This window comes from Rhinoderma darwinii, chromosome 5 (genome assembly GCF_050947455.1).
Source record: "Rhinoderma darwinii isolate aRhiDar2 chromosome 5, aRhiDar2.hap1, whole genome shotgun sequence".
Lineage (NCBI taxonomy): Eukaryota > Metazoa > Chordata > Amphibia > Anura > Rhinodermatidae > Rhinoderma > Rhinoderma darwinii.
In genome coordinates this window covers 119,254,801-119,267,045 of record NC_134691.1, presented here as the reverse complement: position 1 = coordinate 119,267,045, position 12,245 = coordinate 119,254,801, and the positions used below count along the sequence as shown (strand labels likewise).

Genomic DNA, 12,245 nt, shown 5'->3' with positions numbered 1-12,245 from the left:
GTGACGCCTGAGCAGTATATAAGATTTGGGCAATTCTCATACTTTTCTGCCTAACATTTATTTTTTTTCACTTTTTTAACAGAGGAATCAATGTGGTTCCTTTCCTGGAGTTTGTTGGATTGCCTGAAAGTATAGTGAACATTCTCAAGAATTCTCAGAGCGGGAATGTACTTACAGCATATGCCCTGTATAAGGTAACGTAGAATTAATACGTGGATTGACACCTAGAAACGTTTGATTTCTGTGTTTTGGATACGGGTTGTGGTTTCCTTAGTGTAAATGCCTTTTATTGCATGTTCTGTGTGTTGTTTTCTAGAACTAGATCCTGCCCAATTATTTGACACGACGAATGAATAAAGCTGGTCATATGAAGGAATGTGTAGTAGAATGCCTGGAACTTCTGGATGTACAGACCACCTTCAATCACTTGTCTGTGACCCGTATTCATAGCCTCGCACAATCAAAGTTCGGATTAATGCTAACTTGCCATCAATTATCTCAGTATGCCCTTCAGTCATTCTGTGCCGTGGCCAGTACATACTAAATCCCCTTTTTGTAATGATATATTTCTATAACAAAGCCACATTATTGCCTGCTCATTATAACACTGGCAAGTTTGACAGCCCTGTGCTAGAGGAGTCATGGTGATGGGAGTCAGGGCTGGTGGGGGTGTAAGGGATCTTTCTTCATTGTCTTTTTTTCCCCCACACAAATATTTGACATTGACACATGCTTTTAGTGAAAATTCCCTGTGATTGCATCATGTAGAAGCCCTTCAGCATGTCGGCACTGAAAAAGAAACTGTACGCCTGCTAGAAGATACTTTAGACGTCATGTATCGCTTCGTCTAGTAACCATTGCCCTGTTGACTGTAGCTTTTCCTTTCTGTAAGTTAAAGAAGTTTTGAAGAAGATAGGTTCTTACCATCTGTTAGAAGCATGTAATACTTTAAATGTATGGCATCATCCGCACCAAACCGAATTACAGTTATATTATAGGGGTTGACGGGTTTAGAAAAACTTTTTAAAAATACCCTTTTCGGGCATTCTGAGTTAAGAGGAAGTCTCCCATGCAGGACTCTCATAGACTAGAGCAAAGAGTGGCTATAAAAAGGATCTCTCATCATGTCCATTCATTAACGTGGTTTTCCCGCAAAACACATGTGATCGCTGGGGGTCCGACCGCTGGGGCCCCCAGTGATAAGGAGAACGGGGAACCGAAAGTGCCCCATGAGAAGTATTGGACTTCTGGGGTCTGTGTCCGGCAGCTCCATAGAAATGAATGGAGCGCCGGTCGCGCTTGTGTGCATGCGTTACTGGCGTTCCATTCATTTATATGGAGCTGCCGGACACACAAGCCGGATACGAGCCCTGAAAGTCCCAAGCTTCTCATAGAGCACTTCAGGGGACGGTTCGCCTGATCACTGAGGGGCCCAGTGGTCGGACCCCCAGCGATCACACCTGTATCCCCTATCCTTGTTTTGTGGGAGAACCCCTTTAAACATACAGCCCATTGATTTTTAACGGGAACTGTGTAATGCTTCATTTCCCCTGTGGTGGCACTGCAGGGGACAAGAACACCTGCTGGGGGCTTCCCACACATATTGCTGTTGATTTTTGGGGTTCCCTACAATGGGACTAACTGTGATAAGCTTATTGTTGCAAGACTCTCCTAATTAAAGATTGTCTAAAATGGACAACCCCTTTAAGTCATTTATAGTTAAAGGACTTTTCGTCAACTTACAACTGGAATATACTCCGAAAAGGAGATACGTGAGATAAAGTAGTGGTCATGGGACAGACTGTTTTCTGAAATTTCCATCAGTAATCCTTTTGAGGAGCCCTACAGTCCACTTCTCCATAAGGATTTTAGCCTGGGGTCCATGGGCTGTAGACTTGGATGTTAAAAATTACATACGATTTTATATTTTTACTATTCGTTAAGTGAGATTTGTCTTTTGCATCGGTCATGAATGTAGCAGGACGTGTCGCCAAAAGAAACCTCAGAGGTTTTCAGGTCACGTTGAATACCTTGAAATGTCATTTACGCTTCATGTTACGGCAGCGATTTTTAGAAGCCCTGATGTAGACTGTATTGAGTAAAGTATTCCCCCTCTGGTCGTTGTGCCTGATGCACTGGATGGAGAGACATCATATTCGGTTATTATAATACACTTCTATTTTGTCTGGCAGAAAGTAATGGGATTTGTGTTTTTTGTTTTCTTTAAGCTCCTCTTTCACTTCTGCCAGATTCCACTGTGTTCAGCTTGCAGGTGTGATTATAATCTAGGACACGGGACTAGTCTGGAACGGAGTCGTTTTTGTAGTTGCTCGCAGCTACGCTCTCCACCGGTTCAAACATGTTTCCCTCATGTCTAGACTGTTAAGCAGGCTTTACAGCTTGATCAAAGCTGCTTACCTTTATAGTATTTAATTTTGGTACATCCGCTCCGTGTGTTCTATGCAAAAGTAAAAGTGCTGAAAATAAAGATTAGCTGTTCATTATCGGGGCATAGCATATTCAACAGCCATGCACTGTACTCTATTTGTTGGGCTTGTATAGAGTAATGTGTGCATTTAAATCCTAGGTGTGAATTGTGCTACTTAATAATCAGTCCCTAGCTCTACAAGGAGGAACACTGCGAATTAGAGGCCCAAAACCATGCCGGAATTGTCAAGAAGAGGCATTCAAGCCAGATCTGCCACCTCTAGCTAGTGCTACACGCAATTTCTGCTATGTGACATAATGGCTACGATGCAGACCCCCGAAACACAAAGCCAACATGCTGTATGACGCATGTCTGTAAACAATTGCTATGTCACGAGAGAGCAATGCATTGGATAGACAGGAAGGCAGCTGAAGTGATTTCCCAAGTGATATCCTAGCGATATGACATCACTTTCTGATCGACGGGGACCCGACCTCTGGGGCTTTCACCGATCCGGAGAATGAAGGGGCTGCAGCTTTAATGGTTTTCTCTGCACAGCAGCGCTCCTGGCCATCCGCCTTGCAGGGAACTGCAGCACCACTTCATTCGAGTGAATGGGGCTGTACTGCCGTTCTCTGCACAGCCGGTAGCCTTTTAAAAGAGACGCACTTTCACCTGCGGTGTTATATGGATATGAATGTAAAGTGTTAATAAAGTCACTTAAAGCATACCAGCCATTATGAAGTTCTATTTCATTTCTTCATTTTGCTACAGTGATGTCCCAGGCAGGGAATCTCACACTCCTAATTCTATTACTATTTCCTCATAGTGAAGCACTGGGGTGTAAAAAAAAAAAAAAAAAATGAATATGAGGTCTAAAATCTATTTTCCTTGTTATAGCTTGGGAAAGCATAAAGTGTTTTCCCACTTTAGAGAACCACTTTTTATTAGAAGGGTTCCCTGACTATAAGCTGTTTAGAGTCCCATTGCTGGAAACCCCAGCAATCCGCTGTAATCTGAGGGAACCAGCACCATTTCTTAAGACCATCTGCAGGGCCGCCACCTAATGCATTACCCGTGCTGAGTCTTCCAGAATGAGAGGCTGACTTTGATATCCGCTCTGACTAATAGGTGAGCGTCCTAAATGGTAAACTTCCTTGTATTAACCTAGAATTCCCTAACCGGTTATTTGAAAATACAACACCTTTTTAAGGTTCTGTACGCTGCGTTTGAGCTTTCCAGCGGAGGTATATGTTGGGAGTGTTTCCTGAAGTATGCCTCTGACGGAAGGCTCCGGTATATTGGATTGTGGCTAATTTTGATATTTTCTGCCTGTCTTATCGGAAAATTATAGATGTTGGATATCTATAAGCTTTTTTGTTATTTAATATTTATATGCAATTGCTATTAAATAATGTTGATCCCATTTTTGGGACATTTATTAATGATATTGCAAGATAACTGTAATTTGACTTCCACTCTTCTGATGAGACACGCAGAATCCTTTTCTAGGACTCATCTGTGATATGTTATCGTCTTTTTGTTACTATAACAACGGGTTCTCTGAACTAGAACAAGGGGAGGAAACCTCCAGCTCACCGGGTTCTCTGCTAACTGTTACAATCACGTAGTCTAAATTTAATGCGCATGCGGGGTCCAGAGTGAGATTGCGATGCGTAACCATAGAAACGGCAGACGCTGGATATTGAGGATACTAGGATTTCCTGTCATGCGCAATGGAGAACTATAGACGCTGACAAGACAAGATGCTCTAATCGACTGGTATACAGGTACTACATTGGCGATCTATATATGTTTTGTGACTGTATTTCACTCTGATGTGGGGGATATTTAATGATATGATTATGTATTTTTAAGGGTATTTAACCGTTATTTAATATGTTCAGGAAGTGATGTCATTCAACATGAGTTATATAAAGTGTGCACAGATTTACTATCACTATGCTTGACAAAGACCCAACAGGGGTGAAAAAGTTGTAGTTTTTTACTGCTTGGTGAATAAAGACCAATATCTTTTGGACATCTGAGTGCTGCGGTGTTTCTTCAATTTACTGTAGGCTCCGACATATGCCATTGTATAGGCATACAGGGGCATACTTTGTCCATAGAGTTCCATTTGAATATTGTAGTTCACTACGACTACACTATTCGATTCAGTATAAAAAAATAAATAAAAAAAAGACACTCTTTTGGGGTATATATCGGGTCAATGGGGCCATATGGATACATAAAGCATGTGCGCCTGAGGCATATGCCTAATGTACATTGCAATATGAATAGGCCCTTACATTTGTAACAGAAATTGAGTTAATGAAGAAAATTGCACATTAAATGTATTCTGAAAAGGGCCGCACCGTCCATAAGACTAGATGAGTTTCTCGCCGAGGGGGCAGCGGCGCAACTCAAACTAACGCCCGCCACCCCATCCTGCACTATAACTGTATCTGCGTCTATAGGACGCAGATACAATTACACGCATAAGCGCTGAATGGCAGGACACTTGCTATTCAGAGCCTTTTCAATGATGCAAATGGTGCGATGACGTCTGATGAGTTGATTGGCAGGGCAGAATGACTTGCCCTGCCACGCAATGCCTTTTAAAGACGCAAGCAGCACAATGACATCATTGCGTCGTTCAGCCCCAGCAGACCTGCTCAGAAGAGAGCAGGCCTGCATTGCAAGAGGACGGCACGGAAATGGGATCAGGTAAGTATGCAAAGTTTTTTTTTTTTGTTTTTTTTTCTCTTAAAAGTGTGAGTGGCATTATATACAGGGGGCACAATCTTCACGGGGGCTTAAATGTGGGGCATTATCTATGGGGGGCTATTTGTGGGGCACTATCTTCGGGGAGGCTATATGTGGGGCACTATCTACAGGGGGCACTGTGTGTATGAGACAGTGTATTGTGCTATTCTAATAAGGGACACAGTGTATGGCGCTATTAGAATTAGAGGTGCAGTGTATGGCGCTATTATATTTAGGAGTGTAGTGTGTGGCACCAAGGGAATTTTATCTTTGTTCATAGGTGCCGAAATGTTGAGAAAGTGAGAAACTGAAAACATCTGAGCGGCAAACTGCAGAAATGGGCTGTGGTCAGGAGAAGTCATCATGGAGGCCCGGATCGGATGGAGAAGAAAAAAGAAAAAAACAATCTGAGAAGACATCACCTGTGAGTCACTTAATGTAAATGTCTGTTCTGCCTCTAATCCGTACTGTAGTCACTGTATGATCTGCAGTGAGATGATGGGTGGTATGAGATTTTTTAATTGTTTTTTATTTTATTTTTTTGTGAAACCGCAGCTCCCAGCATATTTTTACCATTGTTAGGGCCATGCTGGGAGGTGTAGTTTTACGCCGTACAAACGTATGCGGCAGGGGTTACACTAAATTGAGCTGTATTTGTGCTGGTGCTGTATTTATGTACTGAGCTTGGTTCTGGTGCTGTATTTATGTACTGAGCTTTGTTCTGGTGCTGTATTTACGTACTGCGCTTGGTTCTGGTGTTGTATTCATGTACTGCGCTTGGTTCTGGTGTGGTATTTATGTACTGCGCTTGGTTCTGGTGTGGTATTTATGTACTGCGCTTGGTTCTGGTGTGGTATTTATGTACTGCGCTTGGTTCCGGTGTTGTATTTATGTACTGCGCTTGGTTCTGTTATTGTATATATGTACTGAGCTTGGCTCTGGTACTGTGTATATATGTATGAGCTTGGTTCTGAATCTGTAATTCTATAGGATATATTTATAATAACAAAATTTCAGGGTAGATGGAATTGCTGCAAATCATTGACTATATAATGGGAACATGTCAGGTAGTTTTAAACCATTGAATCGCCACCATGCTGTAATACATGACTTGACAATATTTCCAAACGTTCCCTTGTATGTTTTTTTCAGATGCAGCAAAATCCTTAATCAACTTTTAAAACGGCGCACACTATATGCTAATTACTCATTAAAGGGTCATGGAGCGGTGCCACTATCCTGAAGTCACATAATCCTGCCTCCAAACCCACCTTTTCATGCTTGATTGACATCCCCCTGGCTATTATACATCACTAGAAGCCACCTCCAACTTTCTCGGATTGCCTTGAACTACTTGGCCATGCATCAGGCAGCGAGGTGTGCTCTGCCTGGCTTCATCGCTGCACCTCGCATGCCAGGGGAGTACAAGGCAACGGCGCATCCGCAAGAAATGGAGGAGGCTGCTAGTGATGTAGAACAGCCAGGGGAAGGTCAATCAAAAGCTGGGGGTTCCATTTCAATTTTCGCCTCCGGCAGCAGAAAAGTGAGAATCGGCCCTGATTTTGAATAGTAGATGTTTTGTGATTGTGTAATTATAGGAGCTTATAAAATGTGTACATTACTTATTACGGACCAGGACAAAAAACCTACACCTGGTGGGAGGCCAGTTAATCTGTCAGTGGGCTTTAGGAAGGTGTTAGGGAACTGCAACCGTGGTGATAATTCCATATGAAAATGAGATTGACATACAGCCTCAACTCAAATAACATCTTGGTACTGGGACTACAAGGAAGTATCACTCAGCACAACTTCTTAATCTGTTTGTGGTGGTCAGTTTTTTTGCTAGTCTTTTTATGTATTTTTTTAATTTACCCTTTTAATTATGAGAAAATCTTTAACAGTAAAACAATCCCTGTGATATAAGGGTAATATAATCTGTATGTAAGAACATGTTCTCTTCTGAGTGAGCAGAGTTACATATTGTTACCCTCCCTTGTTTTTACATGTCCATTTTACTCTCATTGAAAGGCATGAAAGCCACGGTGAAAATCTGCAACCAAAATTGTAAAATCTCATTTACATGTAAATGTAAAACTTTTTTTTTTTTTTTTTAAATGTTGACGACCCGCCTTTCCCCCTCTAATGCCTGCTGTGGTTCATGGAGACCAGACGGTGTTCATCCCTACCAGGGAAGCGAGAGACAACACAACCAAGACCTTCAATCTTACTCAATGGGCGAATTCCCAAACCTGTCCGATGGTTTTAGCCACAAATCCGTGGAAGGCCTTTGATAGTCAATTGGAACTTCCAATTCACTATTTTGGAACATCTTGGCTTAGGTCCTAATATGTTGGCATGAATTCGCAATGGAGCAAGGCAGGGGTGCCCTTTTTTCTCCTCTGTTTTTTGCTTTATCTTTAGAGCCCCTCCTCCGTAGGTTTAGGAATTAATGTTAATATTGATGGTCTGACCATTAATGTTCAATCTATTAAAGTGGCTGTCTCCTCGAATTTGCATTTCTTTTTTACCTCTCCCCATCTCTCCATGCCTAATCTTATGGAGGAGCTCCTTATCTTATTTCAAAATAAAGTTTCAGAAATCTGAGGCATTGACACTTAATATATCTCAGGCCCAAAGGAGACCATTATGTTCCAACTTCTCTTTTAGGTGGGTGACAGACTCTATCAAATTCCTGGGTATCCACTTAAGCATTATAGACCAGACCTTCATGCTCCATTTTCTTCCCTTTCTACAAACTTTGAAAGTAGATTTAGCTCGATGGATCACAGGGACCCTTTCTTGGTTTGGTCGGTTTAGCATTCTTAAGATGATCATCCTGCTTAGTCTCTTGTATCCTATCCAGGCCCTCCCGATTTTAAAATACCTTCATTCTTTTTTTTTTTAAACTGGTTTTTCAACTGTTCACATCCTTTGTGTGGGCTAATAAACATCCCAGACTTCAGGGGAAATTACTCACTTTGGCTAAGAGGCATGGTGGAATTTACCTTAAAAATTACTATCATGCGATGCGTTTAACCAGATAGTTGACTGGTGCAGACATTACCCGTTCAAAGCTTGGGCTGCCGTAGAACAGGGTTTCACACATCCCCCTGGAGTATTTGCCTGGGTTAGCCCAGACTCACTGGTTATCCTTGAGTGATCATCCCACTGTCTTAAGATGCTTAAATCACACTTCTTGATTTCTCCTTCAAAATCTCCTATCTGAACTTTTGGCCCGGATTTCACAACCGCGTTTAAGGTTTGGCTTCGAGCTGAGTGATATAGGGTTGGCCAATTCTGCAAATTTACTGCTTGGATGTAGGGTGTGGAGCTTTCGGCTCCTACTGATCTTCCTGTGGCAACTTATTGGCAGTCTTTGCAGTTGACACACTATCTGTCTTCCCTGCCTGAGCCTAATTCCTATGCTCGTACGCTAACTCCATTTGAATCTTGATGCTCCCATACCGGTCACGTCCAGTGAACATTATCAAAAGTTTATAGGTCACTGCTCTCTCCCCGTGAGGGGCATGTACCTTATATACAGGAATGGTAGAGGGATCTTCAGATCTCCTTGACGGGGGAACAGAGAGAGAAAGTCTTGGTTCTGACTCATAAAGCATCGATTAGCAACGCATAGCAAGAGACTAACTTTAAAATCCTCTCCCGATTTAGTACAGGGTTCCACGTGTTTTACACAAAATGTTCCCATATGTTTCGTTGCTCTGGCACAAAAGAGGGGACCCATATGCACATTTTTTTTTTTTTTCGTTTTGACAAGCTCAGGCCATTTTGGACTGTGGTCCAAGACATTATTCCTGTAATTACAGACTGGTCTCTGAATGATCCTGCCTGGATTCTTCTCAACCCTCACCATATTTCTATAGGAAAATATAGTCGTTCGCTGCTCAGACATTTATTAAATGCAGCGTGGGCCTGTACTCCATCTTGCTCGAAAACCTCGGAGCTTCCATCTATCCCATTTGTTATTTTTCTACTTATGTCGAAAAATGTAATAAGTTAAAATAAAAAATAAAAATCTCATCTACATGGCTGGCACTGTATTACACTGCAGATTTGCAGTTGGAAAACATGTGCAGGGGGCCTATGTCCGGGTCCACATGGAATGAAAATGCTGCAGATTTCCGTTTTGTAGATCTGCAGCTGATTACAGTACCAACCATTTGCATTTTTTCAACAAATCTTATCCACATGCTGTTTCTGCATGGAAATATAAACATACGGCGGATTTCACCCTTTTTGAGAAATCCACAATGTGTATGTTGACTCATTTACGTGCCGAAAAAACGCTTGGAATAAGCTTTTCATTAGCTTTAATGAGAATATGCGTCGGTAGTGCATACGTCCCATTTATTTACTTAAAGGGATTTTCCGACTAGGGACATTTATGACATATTAACCCCTTAGTGACCAGATCATTTTAGGCCCTAATGACCAAGCTATTTTATTTGTTTTTCTATAGTCTCATTCAAAGCTATAACTTTTTTATTTTTTCGTCTACATAGCTGTATGAGGACTTGTTTTTTGCGGGATTAGTTGTACTTTTTAATAGCACCATTTTTGGGTACATATAATTTTTTTAACTTTTTTGGGGGGGATTATAAAAAAAAACTGAAATTTCACCATTGTTCTATGCGTTTTTTAAATTGACGCCGTTCACTGTGCGGCGTGAATAACATGTTACCTTTATTCTATGGGTCGGTACGATTACGGCGATACCACATATGTAGAGGTTTTTTTTTATGTTTTTACGACTTTTGCACAATAAAAACTTTTGAACTAAAATTATTTGTTTTTGCATCGTCTCTTTCCAAGAGCCGTAACTTTTTTTTATTTTTCCATCAATGTAGTGATTTTTTGGGCTTGTTTTTTGCGGGACGACACGTAGTATTTTGGGGTCCATGGGAGTCATGGATTCATTTTTATTATGACTTTTTTGGGGGGGCGATGGGGAAAAAATTGCAATTTCGCCATTGTTTTTTTGCGTTTTTTTTTTTTTACGACATTCACCTTGCGGTTTAAATTACATATTAACTTTATTAATTGTCATTACGGTCGCGGCGATACCACATATGTGTGTGTATTTTATTTTTTACACTTTTACTAAATAAAACCACTTTTTATGGAAAAAAAAATGTTTTTTTTTATTCTTTTTACTGTCATTTTTATTATTAATCTTTATTTCACAATTATTACTTATTTTATTAGTCCCACTAGGGGACTTTACTGTGCGATCTTCAGATCGCTGCTATAATACTTTGGTATACTTCGTATACCAGAGCATTATTGCCTGTCAGTGTAAATCTGACAGGCAATCTGTTAGGACGTGCCTCCGGCGCGTCCTAATAGACATATGTCCAGGGCAGACCTGGGGGCTTTTATCAAGCCCCCGGCTGCCATGACACCCCATCGGAGACCCGCGATTGCATTTGCGGGCTGCCTATGGGTGACCGGGTGCTCCCTCCCTCTGTAAACAAGTTAAATGCTGCGGTCGCTATAGACGGCGGCATTTAAGAGGTTAAACGGCCGCGATCTAAGTAAACTCCGATCGCGGGTGTTGGAGCAGGAGCCCACCTGTCATCAGACAGCTGAGCCCCGGCTCCAGCCTGCACGGGAGACCCGTGCAGGACTTCGACTAGGCCAACGTGAAAAGGCGTCGGCCTAGCCGAAGGCCCCTTAGTGACCAACGTGAAAAGGCGTATTGGTGGTCACTAAGGGGTTAACAGGATACGTCATGTCAGATGCGGGCATCCCCTCTGGGACCCGCACCTATCTTGAGAACGGGGCACCCTAAACCCCAGTCTAGCTTTTTGTTCTCACGCTGACTTTCGCCCACCTCCTGATTACATGGTCAGGCTTTACGGAAACAGTGTAACTCGCTGAGATACGTGGTTTCTGTAATGCCCATAGTAGTGAATGGCCGTTACGGAAACCGCGTAGCATGTGAGTTACGCGGTTTCTATAACTGTCATGTGGGACCCACATCTATCTGACACTTATGACATTCTGTTGATATGTCGTAAATGTCCCTCATAAAACCCCTTTAAGTCGAATCTTTGACCATTTTACGTGTCGTGTAGTCAATGGGAGGCAAAAAATACAAAATGTTACTAAAAACGCCTCAAATACCCATCAAAATACACGTATTAATTGAAAAACAACTTTTTAAAAAAAACAAACTTTTTTTACTTTATGCGTCATTTCTATTTTTATTTTTCAGCCTCCAAATTTTGCTGTGTGAACTTAGCCTGCTAGTACACGTTCAGGTTTTTAATCATGTGCTTTTTGAAGCCAAAGCCAGGTGTGGATTATAAAGGGGGGAGAACGTGAAATACAAAAAAATCATGTTGCCATTCGCATGTGGACACTGCTACATGGGACCGTACCTTTACTACTCCTCCTCTAATTTGAATCTACTTCTGGTTTTGTCTTCAAAACCTGCAATACAGAGATACACAGACACATACAAGAGGTTCTGCAAACACACTACTCCCCTAATAAAAATTTAAAAAAAATGTAAAAGAGTACAAATATTAGAACTTTAAGTTAAAATATTAAGAAAAAAAATCTAAGCTCCTTCAGCCTGCAATTCCAATGTGTATATATCTGCTCCTTGCCTTTGAAGTACTGGGGCATCCATATCATTAGCCTAACTGTGGACGGTGATCGGATTCAATAGTTTTGGAACCACTGTACTAGATTATTTTTTTTATTGCACGTGTGGTTTCTAATACATCACACTTAATCTGTCACAATACGTCTCTGTTAAGCTTGCTCACTGCTTTCATCCAACTTCAGGATTCCTGACAGAGGATGTGATTGTTTTCCCTTGGCTATCCACGATACTTGGATATCTTGATAATTAGACCATTGTAAAGGGACTAGAAACCTGTATATGTCAAACGCAGCAGCAGAGTTCTTAATGAACGGAATATGTCAACTTTTTCCCTTCCAGAAACTGGTTTTGCTGCCATGAAAGGGATTATAGAAGTCTTTTATCAATTTCATGGTAGACCCCGGTGACTGGTATGTC

General features: G+C 41.5%; 1 protein-coding gene across 1 annotated transcript in view; it reads left to right on the top strand.

Annotated features, from left to right (window-relative positions):
• The window catches only part of FAM210A (family with sequence similarity 210 member A), a 56,610-nt gene that overhangs the window by 39,811 nt on the left and 4,554 nt on the right, over nt 1-12,245 (top strand). The window contains exon 4 of the mRNA XM_075826469.1: nt 83-194. Coding sequence (XP_075682584.1) covers nt 83-194 — 112 coding nt within the window. The remainder of the gene's footprint in view (nt 1-82; nt 195-12,245) is intronic.